General features: G+C 37.9%; 1 protein-coding gene across 1 annotated transcript in view; it reads right to left on the bottom strand.

Moving 5' to 3' along the window:
- The window catches only part of POLA1 (DNA polymerase alpha 1, catalytic subunit), a 193,280-nt gene that overhangs the window by 166,249 nt on the left and 5,568 nt on the right, over positions 1-21,463 (bottom strand). Inside the window, exons 9-21 of the mRNA XM_088532762.1 lie at positions 20,736-20,914; positions 17,313-17,425; positions 16,763-16,879; positions 11,107-11,181; positions 9,929-10,067; positions 7,344-7,501; positions 6,187-6,271; positions 4,971-5,032; positions 4,155-4,244; positions 2,526-2,642; positions 1,700-1,875; positions 1,142-1,271; positions 675-794 (exon numbers count right to left, since the gene is read on the bottom strand). Coding sequence (XP_088388888.1) covers positions 675-794; positions 1,142-1,271; positions 1,700-1,875; positions 2,526-2,642; positions 4,155-4,244; positions 4,971-5,032; positions 6,187-6,271; positions 7,344-7,501; positions 9,929-10,067; positions 11,107-11,181; positions 16,763-16,879; positions 17,313-17,425; positions 20,736-20,914 — 1,561 coding nt within the window. The remainder of the gene's footprint in view (positions 1-674; positions 795-1,141; positions 1,272-1,699; positions 1,876-2,525; positions 2,643-4,154; positions 4,245-4,970; positions 5,033-6,186; positions 6,272-7,343; positions 7,502-9,928; positions 10,068-11,106; positions 11,182-16,762; positions 16,880-17,312; positions 17,426-20,735; positions 20,915-21,463) is intronic.

Below are 21,463 nucleotides of genomic sequence, written 5' to 3'. Positions count from 1 at the left end.
TTTTGGAAATAGCATGGGTAGGCCTTTGTTAAGCAAACAGAAACATTATGGCAAATCTAAAGTGCATTTTGTCATTCGTTCTGTTCCAACAAGAAATTTTTCTCTGCGAGTTCAACCTTATTCTGCATCATTTAAAATCCAAGCACTGCTCTGATGCCTCAATAGACTCAACAGACTTTACTACTTTGGAATCTGCTGTTAAACTTGCTTAGAGGTAAAACTAAAAAGCAAAAATAGCACATTAAAATAATTTGTTTATAAACATATTTACAAAAGCCTTTCTTTTTTAATTCTCTAGGATATTTTCATCCACATTCTCAAATAAAAATCTTAGAACTTATACTTAAATTACTGTTTATCAATGAAATATTTTTTTCTTACTTCTACGACAAATGCACAATGACTAAGTGACAGTCTGTTTTATTTTCCTATGAGGTAACATACTTCACTCATTTCAATTTTAAATTAAAGAGCAATTAAGTCTTCGCAAATTTGAAGGTGATATGATGTCCCTTTAAAGTATACCCCTCCTTTATCAGCTCAGCAAAAAAACCTTTGCTGAAACCATAAGCTGGAACATGAAGTTGCATCTAAGACCAGCTATGTTTCCATGTTCTCATGTACACAAAGGATAGAAAAAAAAAATCTCAGATTTTTAAAAACTCTGGACCCACCAGCTTCTGCAGAGGCTTTTTAAAAACTTGTTTGTCTGGCACTATATAGTCTTTTTCATGAAATGCATGAAGGAGCAAGAACTCATTTCGTTCCGACCGTCCACCCATCATCGTCCTCGACTAGAAAGAGGGGAGGAAAACAGAAATCAAAGCAAAGAACTTAAACTAAATGCTGACATGCAAAAATAAGACAAACTTTTCAACTATCTGAAAGTTTACTTAACCATTTTGTTGTTGTTTCATTAGCATAAACGGCATCCAAATGTCATTTTTATGGATTTCTTTTACTTCACTATTTGACTATAGCATCAAAGGCACAGGCTTAGCAGCAAAGTTTAAAGAATCATTTATATGGAATACCGTTTGTAAATTTAAATTAACAGTTGATCACAGAAAATACAGAGGTGTTTAGTGTGACAGTGGAGTGGAAAAAAAAAAAGCAATAATAATATAATTTTAAAAAGTACCATAACATTCCCAGAGATGTTTGTGATCTGAAGGGCTAGTGGCAGAACATTCAGCTCACACATGATCTGGAGAATGAACTTGGCATCTATCCAGGTGTTTTCCAGCATGAACAGTAAGTGAGGAGAATCACTGAGAAAAGAAAGGGAATGGCCTATTAAAGTCAGTTCCAGTGTACTCTATAGTAGATCAGACCTGTATTTTGTACTGAAAATATGTGGTATCCATATTACACAGAGGCTGAATTATACAGAAAGCTCTATTAATTGCTAAAAACAAGCCCAGAGATATCCTGTTAGTGTATCTAAAGCAACAATCCCAATAAAAAAAAAAAAAATTACTTTGCGCAATAGTAAACTCCTACCCAACAGAATCAGTGCTGTTACAAATAGCCAGCAATATAAAAACATATTAAGAAAATATTTTATTTTTTCACGTACAACAGAGCTAAGTCAGTGTTTCCACGATAAATCAAATAGAAACGCATGAAACTATACAGCAGGGAATTAAATAGCCCCTCCGCTTTCCTGTGAAGGATTAAAAACACGTCCGCTACATACCTGTACATATTTCCAATCTCCTCTGGTAGGATTGTTACCCGTTCCGTTTTCAGAATCTGATGAACCAGCTCAGACAAATGGTAGCTCTTGCAACGAATTAACTCCTTAGCGGAAACTTCCACGTCGCAGATCATGCGGCCGCAGGCGGCGTTCCTCTCCGCGAACCCTCCGCGGCCCTGCGCCGCGCCGGGAGGGAAGGGCCCAGGGGGGCCCAGGGACCAACGTTAGCACGGAGCTTGCCTCCAAAACACACACCTACACGACTAGGTCAAACCATTTGGGATAATCCACTGAAATACACAGGCCTTTTAATTATTCCCTAAGGGATTTTAGGGTATACTGCAGTAATCTGCATGTCCACATTTTGTACTAACTAAATCTCCAGATCTTAGTTCTTAAACTGTCAGGGTTTCTTGTCTGATCTGTTTTGCCCTCTGAACGAGTACACACACCAAGAACTACAGAACTATTAATTTAGCAGCTCTCTATGGGATGATTCACCAATCAATCTAAATTACATTTTCTCATTTTACAGTTTAGCAGACAAAGACAGTTTCAGTAAAGACTATTGCAATTAATCTGTCATTATCATCACCTGGCTAAGACATGTAAACTAAATTAGCCTAACTTGAAAATTAGTTTAGCTTATTACTGCAATAAAAGTCATATAAACACTCATCATTTCTGATCTGGGACACATGAAATCCAGCATGACCAACAAATACAAAATGCATCAGAGTCACATTTACAATTCCTCAGCAAAATTAATTCCTTCTTAATCACATGCCACATAAATGGTGTTAAAAGACTTGAGCAATCTTATTACCCCAAGCTTTGGCATATTGGACCTCCTCAGTCGACCTATCTTGGACCAGTGAGGGACTTTGCACACATTAATTCTTTGAAGCAGCACTTCCAGATCAAATCCATAAATATTATGACCCTTACAGGAGAAAAAAATAACAAAAAAGGTTACAACAAATGCAAATTAAGGCTTACTTTCACACACTTCACATTCCTCTTCCCCTTGAGTTTTTTTTCATCTAATTGATGGCATTATCTCTCTCACAGAAAGCACTTTTTAAGAGAACATTCATCAGCAGTACTCATTAGTCTTAACGTTAACAATGCTGTTCAGCAGAATACCCAGATCAGCTCTGGATCTTACAGCGCGTGCATCATTCAGCTTTACACTTTGAATCCGAACAGATTCGGACTTAAAAGTTTTCTAGAAAAGAAATACACATTTTTATACAGCATACGAGGTCATGTTCAAGCGGCTCCTTTTCTCTCTACCTGAAGTCTTTGTGCTGACATGAAGATCCTCTCGTTTTATTTCCTGCACATCCCTCAATGCCACGCGGGGCGCAATGCGGACGGGCAGAGCTTCCTCTCAGTATCGACGCACCGGAGAGCTCCCGCAGCACGGGCAAAGCTCCAGCTGGGCCACGGAACCTGGCGGTCCCGGCCCGCAGCCTCGGGGAGGGCAAAACGCTGCTGCGAGCAGCGCGCGGGGACCGGCCTGGCACCACGAGTGCCCTTCCAGGCACAGGGACAGGGAAGAACCTCCTCGAAACCAGAGGCTCTGCTGCCAGGGCAGAGGGAACCTCCACCTACGCTGACACATCCCCCTCGCAAGAGCACTAACTGAGCCAGGCACAAATTGAATTACACCAGCACGTCCCTACGGGCTTTGGGATGACCCCTCACCACCCAACCACTGGCATCCCAGCCTGGTTGCTGTGTTTCTCCTGCTTCTTCCCCCAACACAAGGGAGATCAGCTCACAGGGTGAGCACTGGTTACCAGCGGCCGGGTTGCTAACTTCATCCCCTTCTCACCATTTGTTTGAAATCTATATCTATCTATGGATACAGGAGTGAGAAGTCATCTACAACCACCTCAAAACATTTCAAATTGTCTTTTAGATTTTATTAAATGAAATCTGGAACCATATATTAATTAAACATGACCAAAAAAAAAGAAAACGAGTAATTATAATAAATCTTCAGCTGCCCCACAAATCCTATGGATTTGCATAGGTCACCGTTATTATTTATGGCATAAAAACAATTTAAATAGCAGCACGACTTATATGTACATCTGAATTGATGCAGACTTCAGTATACCAAGAGTTCATGTTTTCCTAGAGAAACACCAGGAGTTAGTTTGTTTGTTTTCTCTTTCTGAGTTAAGGGAAAAAAAAAAGTATTCAGATATTATGGAAATACGGCCTATTTCAGACTCTATGGGAAATAATAGGATGTATAAAATGCTCTCAGGGACAATTCTGTATCATCTTTGTATGGAAGTGTACCTGCTGTCTTACAAGCAAACACAATTCATAAGACATTCTAAGATAAACATAAAAAATATAAGGGGCTAAAAAGAAAAGAACAAAGTGGTCGACTGACAACATGCTTTAATTTACCTCTCAGAGGCTCAGAACTACTCACCACAACAACATCTGGGTCAATCTTATGAATCTTTGCAAGGAAGAATCCCAGCAGTGTTCTCTCTGTCGCGGCAATTTCTATTTTAGCATTCTAAAAGGAGCAAGAGAGCACCTGATTTCAATGACCCAGTAAGTTTAAAATGGAAACATCTTCCTCTCCCCTACTAGTTACAAGACAATAATAAAGCACCAGAGAGTTTTACTTTTCTTTAACTCAAAGCTTTTTATTCTCACTTGCATGGATGTAGAAAGTTTCTCTCAGAGGTTCTTTTTCCCATTCTGCTTTTTTATGCAGGTGTCTAGTGACATTTTCAGAGACTCCTAAGAATCAAGCACATCTGGAAAATGCTACATGTACAACCTTCACTCATAAGCTTGAAATCACACAGAAACAGAGGGGATAATCAAGAATAGGTTACTGGATTACTCTGCCAACCTTTCCAGTATCCTTTAGGAAGGGCTCTCAAACTTTGACAGATTTTACTGTCCAAGAGAAACAAATTCACCCAGGTTATTCTGAATACGCTGCCAACTATAATGAAGACAAATCACAATTTTAACTTCATTGCAAGCCTTGCTTACTCTCCTAACAGTCCATCTGTTTTAAGAGTACGACTAGCAGTAGCACGAAATCACAGAGCCACAGCAGTCTCGTTTTTACGAGCAATTCAAATACCTGGATTACGTTTGTAGAGTGGAAAATAATGAAGCAATCGTGCCATGCCTTTGAAGAGCTGTCTTACAAAACTCACACAAAACAACATAACATCCATATTCTAAGGGAATGATAATCAGAGGGCTATGAAAGTGAAATTACCTTTTTTTTAATAGCTTCTTTGAAGTCATAAGGAAAAATGCAATCATTCGGTTTGGAAACAACTGTAAGAAAAAATATATTTTTTCTTAAATGTTGTTAATTGTCCCCTCCACAAGTATCTACTGACAATAGAGGGAGCTAGGGAAAACTGTGCTCTAATTTGAAAAAGCTGACTTGATGTGAATACCTTGGCCAAGAGTTGGAAACATGAAATTCTTGTATTAAAATCAATGGCTATCAAACAACTATTGCATTTTAATTATTATTAGGTAAGGCTGTTTACATAGCTGGTTAACTCTTCACCTTTCACTGATGTGGTTGGCATGACGAAAAGATGACCAGAAAAAAGCCCACAAGAACAAGCTATGAGCTACTGCCAGCAGCCTACTGGGGATTTAGGTTTCATAAATCTGCATCTTCTTGTTGCAAAAGCTGCTCAGAGAGGGCAAATGATGAGACATGAAACCAGAACAGATTAACTAAGAATCAACTCATTTAGATACTCTCTTTGCAAGAGCTGCTAAACGAACACCCCAACTTTGCCCAAAGCTATTTTTATCCACTGTGAATTTTGCATAGACATTACATGTATATCTGCCTATAGGATAACTGAGCAATTTGGTGAGGAAAGTCAGTCATATTTGAACTCAACAGAGGAGATAAAATTGTGGTTCACAGCTTAAGAACTTCCTCTAACAAGAATCCAAAACTTCTCGTTCACCTTCAATTAGGGTGTGATAATCTCACGTAATGTCTTACATAAACGATAATCTCTTGACTATATAAAGTCAAAAAGCAAACAAGGTGCAGCGAGCCCTACTGTAGATTTTTTTTAAGAGATTTTTTTTTAAGAAAATTTGCCTTTTAAACATACTTAATCTTTATTTTTAAAATTCTATTAAGAAGAGCTAAACGACTTTTTATTGGTCTAAATTTACAGGTAAAGAAACCGTTTAATTGAACAAAACATGATCAAGTAGAACTAACAAAAATGATCAGAAACTGTACAGATCAGGGTTACTTTGCACCATCTCAACTAAAGTCAGTATCCACTCACGTAATAAACAGGGAGAAATTACAGTTTAGGAACTGAAACTGTCATTTGCCCATTTAGCGCTCCACAATCACCTCTATTTTAAGCCATTATTGCTAGAGAAATGTTACAAAAGCTCTGAAAGAATTATTTTTTTACTCATTTCCTGTTCCAAGTACTTACCACAGAAATGTGTCTGAAAAGGAGGTTGAGGTGGAGCCTTATCCAAAGGAAATTTCTGATGAATCAGAGCTGCAATAGCCACAACCTATACCAAGGAAATATAAAACACAAAATATAGTTAACATGACCACTATGAATACTCGTTTCTTCACTTTTTTTTTTTTCTTCCTTTTGTTTTCCTCCCAAGTAACCTCACCTATTTTCTCTCATTTCCACTAAAGGCCTTCTTAACGTGAACTTCAATCATAAATTGCTATAAGGAAAGTAAGTTATGGGTTGACCTCAAGTAAAATAAAAATGATTCACAATTAGTCATAATTGAGAAGTTACTACAAAATGATTACCTTAGAACTTATGAGGAAAAAATAGTTCATTTTGGAAAACTCTGCTTTCACAAAATGTTTTTCGGAATCTGACAAGACCCCATAATTTAAATGATTCCCAGGGCTCCCAAAAAGACTTGAGGTTTAAACATCTAGAAGTAATTGTTCTAATGATAAAAATCTGAGCAAAAGGATTTAATTCCTTTTAAAATGTTATTCACCTAGCATTTCTTCGATTCTTAAGAACTATTAGCCACAGATAAACTATCTAGAAACTAAAAATACTAAGTACAAAGCCAGGAAGACCTATGTTCAAAAGAGCTAAGCGTGTCTGATCACAGCTTTTAGCATACAGTCCACAGCTGAGCGTGGCCACCTACTTCCCTCCTACTGAGGAAAGAATTTCACGGTAGGGTAAGAGGAACTACAAAGTTTACCCTAGACTCTCATTCTATATCAAAATGAGCTCATCAGAAAAAATAAAAATAAATTTAAAAAAATAATAGAAAAACCTACAAAAAATTAACATCTGCTCAGAGACAGCCTCATGTATAACTGTTTAGTATATGCAACAGCAAAATAAAAGGCATGAAAAAATACATATGCTGCATCTGTGGTATCAATGAATTCCGATCAAACAGGGCCACTGAACCCACAGAGCTGGACTTATGCTTGCATTAAAGACCTCAGTAAAAGTTTCTCAGAAAAGCCACTGCACAGAAGTTTTATTCAAAAGCAAATACAATTAGATATAGTTTGTCAGGTGCAATTCTCTCACGTCTCAGAATACTTACTCTATGCCAAAGAACAAAACAAAAATTACAGCTGATTTACCTCATTCTGGTGAGTCTTTGGATTCTGAATTGTCTTCATGCTGAGGGACATGACCACAAGAGGGGGAGGAGGAGAAAGATCTTTTACCACATTCACCAAGGCAGGTTTCACAGCCACTGCTTCTACCTTACACCAGCTGACTGATGGATTTGAGGGCTCTAAGGAAATAACAAGAAAAACATTCATTTTTCTGGGAACCACAGCTAAAACTTTTCTAATAGTGCTGTTACAAAGAGTGTACTTCTTTAATGTTTTGCCCTTGAGCAATAGTCTAAACTCAAAATTAATCCTGCCAAATTTTTGTAATTCCTTGAGAGATGTCAGTCAGATGCCCACTCACCCCAGGGGCTCTCCAATGTCAAAGGAGAGAGGGAAGATTCCTGTCTAGGCCCAAAGGATGCCTTTCCTTCCCTGCTAACAGCAGGGAAGCCCAATTCACACCTGAGTTACACATCTGAAGCTGGGGTAGCCATACTTAGATGTGGACCCAATCCTCCCCCAAATTAAGTAGTATGCATCTGAAGGTGCTAATGGTTGAGCCCTGTTAATGGGTAGGCCGCTGTTGGGCCTCCCTTGGTCCCTTTCTAAACCTGAATCTCAGCCTAAGAATCCAAGAAGATAAATACATAAAATTGTTCTTCTTGGAGAATCAGTAGCCACCCTCACGGGTGCCTAGCAGAACAAGGCAGCACCATGCAAAAAAGACTCCAGACAGCTTTGTAATATAGAGCCATAGCAGAGAAAGGTACAAGCTAACCCAGCATATCTCCACCTAAAAACTCTCAGCATCTAATCTTGTAGCCAGTCCAAAGGTGGAATATTTAATAAAATAAAAGAATTAATAAAACCAAAATGAAAGAAAAGAATATACTTTTCAAGCACTATGGGAAAGGCAGCTAGAATGCTAATCAAATCAATTTTTATCAAATGAGGACAAGAACATATCTAGTATATGATTTACTGAAATGTGCTGGATAATTCATTTAGACATAGTCCTTCAGCAAAAAAAAATATGGAAATAAGATGGGGATGAAAGCTCATCCTACTCTGGTAATACAAGCTCTCCTGAAAATCAGAACATAAAAAGCTGTTTAAAGATGAAGTGTATGAGATCTTTTTATATATACATATATATATATATATATATAATATATGCACACACACACATTGTGAAGAGTGTAGGCCTATGTTTGCATGTGTATGTATACACTATATAAAAATATGCATTTGCCACCCTTTATCATTTTAATATTTTGGCCTTCAATACTTCACTTGCTTAAAAAAAAAAAAAAGCTAATTCAAAAAGACTGTGAAGACAATTTACTACATGCACATACACTCAGTCAAGCAGTGGTAAAATTTTTTGTGGGACTAAATTTTTGAAGGTAGCCATTGGTAGAACTGTTTATCCTGCTCCTTGCAAAATGCTTTGACACCTCTCTAGAAATCCACTATTTTATGCTCTCCCACAGCAGTCTCAGAGAAGGCAGCTGGCTAAAACATCTTAGTTATATATAACTAATATATAGTTATATATATCTAAATTAATAGCTAATTTATAGTTAAGTTGTTGCCTAAGGTGCTAGTTATCATTGCAATGACATCTGCCATACTGGATTTAAGGAACAAAACAGCTTTGACTTCTCTGGAGATGAAGAAAGAAAATCCAAAAGCAATGTGAGGTCAATCCTCAGTGGTAAGAATGAATATGGAAAACTGTTCTTAGGACTTTAGATCCATACCAAGGAGTACCTGTATAGTAACCGATATTTATCAGTGTTTAGTGAAAAAGCCATCAGAGTTTATCCATTTCTTGGCAATCAGGGATTCATCCTGTCTGCTGCAGCTCAAAAATTCTCACTAGTATCAGCTCCGAGTTACTGAACTCATTTAAGATTCAACTGCCTTGAGCCAACACATCATACTGTCAATTCTTCTACATTCCAAGTGCCTTGAGCAGATGGTCCTAAAAGATGCAGGTTTCATTCACTAGCATTAGCTTTTCTACACTCTTGGGAATATACAGCACATACTAAGCTCTAACCAAGCCCAAAACTAAAAGGCTCTGCACCACAATCCAAAGTGCAAAATTAAACAACAGATCTTCTAGCAGTAGTTAGCTCTTTAAAAGACATAACTATGATTAAAAAAAAAAAAACTCCATGTTTCTAAGAGAAGAAAATTAACTTTAACTAGCTCAGCATAATTTTAGCATATATACCAAAGAGCAGTTGCTAGACAACTGCCTAGATTCTTCTCACTGCCATAAGGACTAGGCAGAAGCACAGTTGAGACTGTTTTCTCCCTAAGGACTCCATTTGGACGAATATCCCAACTACATTTTCCACACAAGCTTTACACTTAGAGAACTATTCAAAGCTATAAACTCACCTGCACTGCATGCAATTTCATATGGATAGAGTCGCCAAAAAAGAGTAAGATGTATTAAATTATGAAAATTACGGAGATAAATTAATTTATAAAATGCAAATTTATCAGAACAATGTAGTTGTTTCCTCCTCCCCCAAATTTGTATTTGTGTATGTTTCTCAGAAAACAGATATTTCACATGCAAACCACCATACGTGGATTTTTTATTTCCAGCCAGCACGGTCCTTTGATCTTCCTACTCATCAGCAGAAGTTCCAGGCTAGAAGTGTTAGTTCCAAATACATGAGAAAATGTTTCGCCTTTCAGATCCTGGGGAAGTCGAGGGAATTCAGCCTAACAATAAAAAGCAGTGAGTCATTCCACCCCACAGAAGTCATGTTAAGACAATACGTTCAAACGGCAACTTGAGAAAGCTACAAAATACCTGAAATTACTGCAATTTCCCACAAGCAAAGCCTTAATGCATAATACCTTACAGAAATTCAAGAAATTACAGTATTGACTGTGCATAACTCTACTTAAATTCTTCATTCATACAAATGAAGAATACAAGAAATACTATCATCAGTTAACACTGAAACAATGCTCAGTGACCATTTTAATATAGAAGCTGCTTAAATAAGGGTTGTAAATTCAATTAGTTAGAGATTTAATCTTGTCTGTCATGTAGTGAGTGCATAGAGTGTTTCTGCAAAGCTAAATAAAGATTTGGGATAGCTAGCAAATTTCCTTCCAACTCTGACTTAACATCTGAAAATGGTATAACAGATGCTATAGAATGGCATTACCTCAGCAATTGACCATACAGGTTCAGAACTGCTCAACTTTTATATTTGAAACCAAATATTTTTGTTTTGTTTTGTTAATTAAGAATATGTTCGTACATTTTTTTTTTCCACATTTACTGTTCTAGGAAGTAATTTAAAACATCTTACTTCTGGTCATGACACAGCACAGCTGAAGAGCTATTTGGTTGGTTTGGAGGAAAGATAAGGCAATGAAAGCAGGGTAACTGCAAATATTTACTGTCATCATTAGCAAATTATAATCAAGGATGAAGGTAGGAGGAATGTAGTAGTTTGTTGTATTTTTAGGAAGTTTTCTCTCCCCCCGTGCTTGGTTTACACAAAGACAACTATCTGACAAATTAACATGTTGCAGACCTCCTGGCAATGAATCATTTGTGTTAGGGACTAAACAACATAAAAATGTGAAAAAAATAATAAAAAATTTCACGCACACACACATCCCCCATAAGCTCAGGTGTCAACCTCCTCTTTATACTACTTTTTGACGTATAAATAAAATAATTAAAAACAACATTAGGTGAAGAAAACAGGACTTGAGTTTTCATCAGATTAATTATACTCACCGAATATTTTACTTCTAGGTATTCAGATTTTGCCGGAACATCTGGGATCTCAAAAGCATAGTGCTTTTCAACTTTCTACATAAAATAAAAGATATTCATGTTTTTCCAGTATTTCCCAATTGAAAATTCATTGTTCCCAGCAACAGAACTAAAGAAATAAAGGCTACTCAAACTACACACAAGTAACAAGGGCTTGACCATGTATTGCCATTTTTACAACTCATTATAAACATCTAAAGACAGTAAGACTATTATAGCGACTGTGCTTAATCTCTTTAGGTTTTCTTAGAATTAACAGTTTCTGCAGAAGCAGCCTGCAAGTATTCTAACCATCAAAAAGGTAAAAACATACAATCTTAATATTAAGGAAATTAAGAAACATTTTGTAAATTCACAGACTTGAAACATTCTCAAGAATGTTGCAAACAACCATCTGCTAGTCATCTACCTTGCTGAATCCTCAGAAGAGAATCATTTCTATGACAGAATTTCACTTTTCATTCCGAGTGACTTGTTTTTTACTAGAAAGTAGTCAAGCTGCTTTCCATATAACACAAGATTGTTAAAACAGTCCCAAGCTCAGTTCAGCTGCTCTGAAGGCATTAATTCTGCTTGCTCCTAGAACAGTAGCGATTTTGTACAGCATATGGTTTGTCAGACCCCAAAACAACAACTTCCATTTCTCAAATAAATACAATATCTTCTGTGATAATGACAAGTTGTCTGCTAAAATGCTCTGTGCTCTACTAGCCAGTGATTTGCTACAAAACATCTACAGCATCACTATATATCTATACTATAGAGCTATGTTAACTGTGGTACAAAATTTTTACTCACACTACATTATATTTGCTTTACTACAGAAGGACCAAGAGGCCCTTAAATTAAAGGAACATTTTCACGACATAGATCTTTAAGATCAGCACATATTTTACGTCTATGTTATGTTGACTCTATGCAAGTATAATAGAAAAGACAAACAGAAACAGGAATAAAATTATATACAGCAATTAAATGCAAACACGGTTAGGTGAAGTCAGAATTATTTCGTTTCCTTTCCTTAAACTAACGGAGTCGGCAACATCAGCCCTTCGAGCACTACAGCCAGCAATGGAGTTCACACCAGTGGGGTTCGAGGCAGCAAAGCCGGTTAGCTGGGAAAAGGGCCCTTTCTGAGAGAGAAGGGCAAATCAAGAAGCATCTGTAGCACCAGCAGCCAACAGAAGCAGAGGGGAGTAACACGACTTGGGACAGGAGCATTTCCATCATGTGAAAGCACTGTCACCATATTAGCCACCAGCCTTCAAACGTAGACCCAAGCCCGCAGAAGCAGCACCTCACGTGAGCAGCATAGAAGCCACAACTTAACACAGACAGCTTGGCTCTGCGTTTAGCACATATCACCCGTAGGCCTTTTCTAAACCTCTCAGGCTTCAAACAAGTTCTTGTCACAAACGCAAACTGAACATAGTGTAAAAATAGTACACTGCAGTGATTCATCTGCGTTATTCCACAGAGCTCAGCTCAATTACACTGGTCATAACTGCAGTGAATGAATGTTTTGCTGCAGAGTAATCTGCCCTTCAAGTGGCCCTTCAGAAAGCAGAAAGGAGCAGCAGTGATTAGCTGCGAAGTTCTAAGTGGAGTAAGGCTGCTTTCGAATTGATTTGTGAAGACTTACTAACTTGGCAGCCGTGCAACCCACTGAAGCTACAATTAGCAGCAGGTGCAAGAGGAAGCGCTAGGGCTGAAGTGTATCTGCTCACAGGGATGAAGTTTGGTGCGGGCAAGGCCAAGATCCACATGCACACACACAGATACAGAGGAATCAGAAGAAGCTGTCTCCGCGCATAAACACTGGCTCTGCCCACATCGCCAAAAAGCTGGACATTCTAGAGAAAAAGGTATTTGGGGGCACGTTGGATGTGCTAGCAGCATTTCTGACACCTCCAGCTAACGGTGGGAGAATGAGGTTTTCCTCAAGTTTCACCTGAGGCCGGCCTGCTGCACGTCACTTGGAGTGCGTTGCTTCATACTCTGCCCACATGAGCATGATGCTTGGACGCAGTCCTGTGCCACGTGCTCTAGGTGACCCTGCGTGTGCAGGGGGGTTGGACTAGATGACCTCTAGAGGTCCCTTCCAACCCTAAGCATTCTATGATTCTATGATAGGGACTAGCGTTCCCCAAAGCTTTCAGAACACCTACCCTTAATAACACAGTAGTGGAACAATGTCTGCAGATCACAGGGGAGTTGGAAAGCAGGCCCGGCATATTTGTAATACAGTCCCAGCAGTGTGTGGAAGTCACTTGGTTGAGCTGCCTACAACCACCACTTCAACCCCAGAGCCCCACACCTCCAGGGAAAAGCAGAAGCAGAGGCTGCCTCATGAAACATCCCTGATGTTTCACGGCTGCCGTGAAAAGAAAGGTGGTGACTCTTATGAGAGGAAGCTTAATACAGTATTTAACAGGCAAACTGAGGTGTCCCAGAGAGGAGCAAAGGAAAAGGAGGTCGAAGGAAGGGGAAAAAGCACCGATTTAACAACTGCCTTACACAGTTACCCGCTGGCCCTGCTGCAGACATAAGCTTAGCAAGCCTTGCTTTGCAGTGCACTGCCACTTGCTCATGCAAACCTCACTCTAAGGTGGAATAATTGAATTACAGTAATACTTTCCTTTAGTAGACCTCCAAGAGCCCCACCAGCAGCCCTGCTTCCCCACCAATCTCTCCTGTCTTCCCGCACATTACCCATATCCTCACTAAACCCTCACAAGAGGCAGTAACTAAACAGACAAGCAGAGAAACAGCCCAGTACAATAAAGTTGGGGAGCTTTCTGCTGGGTTAGGGAGTAAGATTCAGTTTAGTGAAAAGTCTGACAAATCCAAACAGTCTTTTGAACTGCACTGTTGAGAAACAGTTCTAATAGGCTGTTCCAGAGCTTCACTGCAGCTTTAACTACCCTAATTTATTCCCAAGTTGAACTTTATGAATTTCTTCTTTCTCTAACAAGGCCTGCTAGATAACTCATTTCTTGCTGCTCATCCCCATTTAATGTGTTCAGAGAGCAAACAGGTCATAGGTCATTCTTCGCCTCACTAAGGAAAATTCCATCTCTTTCCTCACTATCTCTGCTATAACTGATTCTCTTTTCTCTCCTTTTCCCAATTGTCTTTTGTACCTGCTCTAGTTTGATTTCATCTTCCCTTCTCAGAGTGATCAGAAGCATTACAATATTCCAGATAGCATCTTAGCAGTGCCTTAGTACTTCCCTATTCTAACTAGGGAACTCTCCTGCATACATCCAAGGATCCTGGATATGTCAGTCACATGTCAGGAGAACAAAGTTGTGCCTTCCATTTCAGGCTCTCTATAAGCTCAGTAGAAAGAGAACAAGCCTTGAATTCATAACAAAAATAGCATATAGCAAAAAGGATCTGCTCTATTAGGGTCAACTTCCAAATGCTAGGTTTAAGGTTCAACTATGTTATTGTTATCCAACCCTGTAACATTTTTAATTAGTATCATGAAAGAGAGGGAGTCCTAAGTTTCCATTAACAGATCTGCATCTTTTCAAAAGCCAATTCCTTGCATTTACCTTCTTGAGTATGAGTGTTTGCGTCATCTCTATTAATTAGGAACTAATTTGCCCCAAGTTTTCTCTTTCATCCCTAAAAGGGTCATTTAAGCATGGGCTATTACAAACCTATTGTTAAATTCATTCCTTTCTGATCCTAACACATAAAAACTACATTATAACTAAATATAAAAGTAGCACTGAGAAAACAACAAAAAAGCTAATTTGCATCAGAGTTTTAAGAGAGAAAATCATCTAGAACAAGAATTTTTTAAAAAAAGCAAGTTTAGTGAAGTTCTAACAAACACACACTTTCTCTGAAGGATGAAAAGAGTGCACGAAGCAACACACTGTTGAAAAGATGCAGTTTCCTTCGTGGACTGCCATTTGAGACACACTGGTGACATTTGCACTTCTAAGAACTTAAACTCTCCAAATTACATCAACTTTGGACTATGTGACCTCCTAAAATTCCTTCCAAACTGAATTACGCTATGAATGTGTTTTATTTTCTTCAATTACATGAAGTTCATTCTTCCTGCACTTTTGCTTGACTTTCCACTTGCTGATTAAACATCCAGAAATTAATATTAGGAAGTCACAAGATGATTAGTCTGCAAAAAGTTAAAACTAATTCCACATCATCCAGTAATTACAATGAAGTTATCTTTATCAGACTAATGGCATTACTTCAGGAAAACAGAAAAGCTTCTGAGCACTTAACTCTGAATCAAATTATTCCTCTCACTTGCATCTTAGGCAGCATTCCCACCAACTCCCTACCTCTACTCCCCAAAGACAAACCTTCCTCATAAATGAATGACCAAATTTCCTCAGACAATACTATCACTATAATCCTTCTCTGCAGAGTTACAAGTATTGTATCTGCAAGCTTTCCTTTCCTTCTTTCTTCAACATTCACTTAAGAATCTGTTGGTCAAGTAGGACACAGCAATAGCAAAACTATTACATATATTGCAAGTCAGGACAGCTTCAGTTTCAAAACTGAATGACAGTCCTCAAAACTTGCTAAGCCCTGTATAAATGCATTAAGACAATCCAGACTCTAAGCAGCACAAAAATAGATAAATCTGCAAGTGTGAGAACAAGACTGAAACAAGCCAAGAGGCAGTGCAATTTTCTCAGTATGACATCTGGTCAGATGCAGAGACGTGGTGTCAAATCCTGAAGTACTGAGCTATCCACTGAATATGTGATCTTTCAGTTTAAGCTTTGAGACCATAATCTGACAGTCAGGACTTCAGTAACAGAACTTGTTACCATTTCCTTTTTCTCAAAAACAGCTCAGCAAGCAAGCCAGTCTACTATTTCAATCAGCTTTACAGAAACTAATGACTGAACGTATTCAGGACCAGTATGTTTAAAACTGATGTTCTCGACAAAACCGGATTTTTTTTTTCCTCTCGTTCTTGAGATACACACCACAGTATGGCTGAGAGAAATGAACTTTAATAATGTATTGTGGGCTGCATCACAAGAGGACTTTGCATTAACCTTGTTTCAATATCAACATCAAGCCAAGCATTCCACAGTCAGCTCTGAGTGATGCTTGCATGACATAGTAAGTAATTTCACCTTTATAAGCCACGGAAGAGTGAGAAAAATCTTTGAAAGTCTTGCTGTAGTGGTTTAGAGAGACTTAACAAACAAAGGAGTCTTGAAAATTGCACTGCCAGAGAAAATATAAAATAATGTTCTATTACTTTAGTGAGGCCTTTTGTTAGTAATTGTTACAGCATTTACCATAATTGCCAGAGCCTAGCTTTACATAAAGATTGGTTTAAGTCAAGAAATTGGGCAGGCAAAATGAGTTTTCAGTGTCAAAGAAGGTAATTTTTGGATGAAACAATTATGTTACAGATGTATTTGTTCTTAAAGGAACACAGATATTTGGAAAGAAACCAGCATAGCTTTACAAGCAGGTTCACCTGCATGTCAGGAGTTATGTACCTGCCTTTCTACATAAACTGACTCATTTGACAGTTTTTCAGTCCATTAAATATTATCCAGACCACAACAATTTAAAAAAGGACCAAATAGGATACATGCACACCAACCTTGGATTTGAACTTCATAATCTTATGTTTTGGTGAAATGCAGTCATTAAACTCCTTGAAGAGGCTCATTATAGTTACTGGAGTGTCTGTCTCTCTGCCAGTGGATAGGTCCATTTCCTTAAAAACAGAAGTCAGGTTTTACGTGACATAACAAATAAGTCCAATTTTGCTTTGTTATCATGAGCCCTTTATCTCTTCAAGGGATGCTATAATGTTAATAGGTCAGAAAAAAAAATTAGAAACGTATATCACAAAGCAGAGTGTTCAGAAAGCATCGAGGTTTCTAATAATTCAGGATGACTCTATTTTCCAAGTAATAAACCCAAAGGTTACAAGCTGTCAGTTGTATGCAGTTTTCGGCAAAGGCCAAAGGGGAAGCAGCAAAGCAGCAACACTCTAACACACCATGTGTGCAGCGTACAGAAATTTGCCACCTCCGTCAGACAACACCAGCTTTGACAGTTCCCATAAACACTCTACTAGAGCTCACAACCTGCCATAAGCAGAATGAGAAGTACTTATGTTTGACATACTTAAAAGATACACTTACTGTTTCACGTGGCAGCAGGTAAACAGTTCTCTCAATATTTTTCACTGTCACACAACAGCTGACATAGGTGTTTGCTGATTCTATCCAAACTTTGCCAAACAGAAATACCACACCTAAAGGACAATAGCAAAGAATATAATAAGCAATTCTTACCTTAGATATTTCTTAATGTTGCTTAAAGCAGCTAATTATATATTCTTGTACAGAAACACAATAATTTCCTATTTTAAGTCTTTAAAAAAAAATCTTTCTGATAAATCTGCACATCCTAAATTGTTTCGAACACCAGCTTTAAAAAAAGATACCTGCTCAGTTCTTCATGCCCCGACCTCCATCACTATAGCAACAACACCGTGATACGTGAAATTCAAAACGGCATCACATAACCAGTATCAAAATTCTGTTCTGATACTCAATTTCGACTTACATCAGTTTGATAATTCACCGCGTGCGGGAAGAAGGAGGGAGAAATCAGTGAAAACTGAAGATAATCAGAATGCCTGTGCTGTCAATCATTCCTGAAACACTTGTATCATCTACAGGTTTGGGGTTTCCCCCCCTCCCTTTTTTTTTTTTTAACCTAAAGCTGTACAATTCATTTTTTCCTGAACTTTAATACTGCAAGATGAAGAGTCTACTACTAATAAAACTTGCAGAAATGCATTCAGAAGACAACAACCAGAAGTTAATGGACTGTAGAAAGGTTTCAACCTGCCATTTTTAAGAGATTAGGGCACTGAAAGATACACTACAAGAAAGATTACTACAAGATGCATTACAAAAGAATGGGTGCTAAAACAGCAGTTGTAACCAAGGGGGGCTCTTCACTATGGACCATGTCATTATTATCAGTATCTGCACATCTCCGAGCCACCGAGAAGCTGGCATTAGCACAAAATGCTGCACATTCCCCAGTAGTCTGCCATTAATGTGGTCAGAATTACCAGAGCCAAGACTCTTCCAGAAACAATATTTAAAATGAGGAAAATCTTGGAACTCAGACTCCTCCTTGGTCTGAGAGTGCACAAGCAAATTCTTTGTTAAGTGGAATAAATCATCTTTGCCACTTGATCCATCACACACAAAGGTACCTTTCTTACTCTAAGCTAAATGTGTGAAGATGCACTAAGATGGATCACAGGGTAGATCCACAGAGTGACAGGCTAAGAGAAATTACTTCTTCAAGTGCTTGGAACAGACATTAGCAAGACTACTTTTGAAAAGGCTAGAGAAGAAAATGTTGCAGTTTTGAAGATGATGAAATCCAGGATATATGTTTCAGCTGCACAAAGTATTTTAGAGATGTTAATGCAAAGACAATCTTCAAGATGGAGACAGTCTGAATAAAAGGATCTAAAAAGAGCTCAAATTACAGATCTAAATGACAGGCAAGATGGAGTTCTTGTCCAGAGTAATCTTTTAAGAGATAAGAAACTCAAATGGGCTTGTACCACGCAAAGAGATGAAAGCACAGCAGAGACCCAGGCTGGGGAGTTGTTTGCTGGCACAGCAGCAGGAACACCGAGGAGTTCATCTCTCGGAGGCAGACATCTCAGAACATGATGTAGAACATGGGCATTCAAAGAGAGGCGAAAACATGGACAAATAAATGGCCTCGACCACCAGCTTTCACAGAACTGGAGGAATATACAGGGTAAGGCAGCTCTGGAGGCCACCTATTCTAACATCCCTCCCCCCAAAAAAACACACGCACCTGGACTAACTTCCAAAAGTTTTCAAAAATATTTCATATGTAAAACCAAGAAGGATATAAGAGATATTAGGACCTACCCCTGTAAGCCTTCTTATGAAAAGACAGACAGACGAGGAAAAAAAAAGTGTGTATATATATATATATATATATGGGAATATATATGTATATATTCCCATATATATATATAATATGTGTGTATATATATATATATATATATGGGAATATATATGTATATATTCCCATATATATATATAATATATATACACATATACCACGGGTGTTGTGTGTGTATATATATATATATTATACATATATTTATAAAGCATACAAGACATCTAAATCCTGTGAATCAGATCATGTTCCCAGCGCAACAAAACGCAAGCAAAGTCAAGAGATGCAGAAAATGAGATGCAGAGGGAGAAAGAAATTTTTATTCACCATTTCTTCAAAATATTAACAGGAATACAATTCTCAAATTCTCTCTCTAAAGCAGTAAAGGGAATTTTGAAACGTAAGTCTCCAAAAATCCATAAGTCTTATGATTATGCTATAGTATTTACTCTTCAGGCAACGCATTTGACATTCTAGTAAATGAGGCATAAACAAAGATCGTGAACATGTTAAACAAAGAGCAGGATCGAAATTCTCCCTCTGCACGACTAATTGAAAACAGGTGCAGTCTTCATTATTCAACCTTGAAATAGTCATAATGAGAAAAGCACACTCCTTGCATGCGAAGAGACAGAAATCCTTTCGTAATTATGTTCCATTCAGCAACCACTGACATAGACAACAAGAAAAAAAAAAAAAAAAGAAGGCGGTGCCTTTAAGAGTAGCAATTTTATATTAAAGCCATTGATTTCATCAAGATATCTATGATTATTATCACTCCTGTCACCAAGCTGCTCAACCCAGCACAGTCTCATATTTAAGTCTAAAATCCCAATATACAATGAAAGGTGTAAGAGAAACACATCTGACTTGATGCTTACAGCACGAACCCCAAAAGCCTTCAACAAAATACGGCAGAATCTTCTAGAAAACCTACATGATGCACGAAATAGAAACTAAAGATACTAGAGCTGCCAATGAAATGAGACAAGTGATAGGAAATGCTCAAAACAGATGGGAACAAGACTACTTTTGCTAGAGAAGAAAACCTTGCCATATGAAGACAAGAAGAGCCAGGACACATACTCCAGCTACACAAAGTACCTTAGAGATCTTAAACTCTTATTCAAATCATTTCTCTATTAAGAAGGGCTTAAATCTTCCATGTCACCTTCCTCTCTTGAAAGATACACCTTCTAAGTGAACAAAATCACGTGACAGCTACCACATGGGACTCGAACTAATAATCCGTCAGAATTTTAAGCTACATCTCCAAAAACAAGAAGCGAGCACACTCAACTGTTGCTCCAGTAAACAAGAAACTCACAATACCTACTTACTCCTACAGAGCTCAAAAGTTTTAAGAGCATCAATAGGTCATCAACACAAAGAAGTTGCCCTTGGACCTTGAGAATACAGGACCAAAAGCCAAAATTCTTACTTTGCCCAGGGACAGGACAGAGGAGAAACTAAAGGGAGTAAGGCACAGTTTACAAAACAGAGAGACAGTATCTAAACATAGTTTAGGCAACTATGAAAATCACAATTACATGAAGAGAGTCACAAAAGCATTTTCTGCCTTTAACTGTAACAGTTACCTGGCTGACTGTATTGATCTTCATAAGCATCTAACCAATAAAATCTTAAGACTTGATCATCATTTTCCCCATTCACAAGTGGAAGGAGGTTGGGATCCAGCTGAACTTCTGTCGCCACTAGATCAGCTTCATCCTCATCAACTCTGTCCCAGCATGAGACATCTGGGAGTGAACAACTTCTGCAGGTTTTGCAGAAAAAAAGGAGAGAGAAGTAAAATTATGCTTTATTATAAACACTATTTTTTTCAGTCCTGTATTCTCACAACTTTTGTCACTTGCCAGCTACCAAGTAATATTCCAAACAGTTGTGTTTTTTCAGCTTTCTTTTGAAGAGAAGGGTGGAATGTGAGAGAGAAATACATGTACATGTGTAGTTCTCAGTATCAGCATACATGTTTAGATGTTTTAAAATTTAAATTTATGAAATATAGGATTCAATAGTCTTCCAAGTAAACAAAGTGAACAAAAAATTCTCTTTCCAAAGGCATACCTCTTCACTACATGAAACTACATCTAGCTACAAATAACATCATGTAATATCTTCACAGTTACTTAGAGTTAAGTATTGTTAGCAATATATGCGCTAGTTCCCCAGAACATGAAGTATTTTCCAGTTAAGTAGATATCATTAGGTTGTACATGACTGTTTTTAAAGCCATGACCAAAAAGAAAACAAATAAAAATTACAGAACATTATGATTCCGTCTATGTCACAGATGTCCCATGAC

The sequence above is a fragment of the Tinamus guttatus genome, unplaced genomic scaffold, assembly GCF_059628265.1.
Source record: "Tinamus guttatus ecotype Peru unplaced genomic scaffold, ASM5962826v1 Tinamus_guttatus_pri_ptg000470l, whole genome shotgun sequence".
Taxonomy (NCBI): domain Eukaryota; kingdom Metazoa; phylum Chordata; class Aves; order Tinamiformes; family Tinamidae; genus Tinamus; species Tinamus guttatus.
This window is presented reverse-complemented; position numbering and strand designations above follow the sequence as displayed.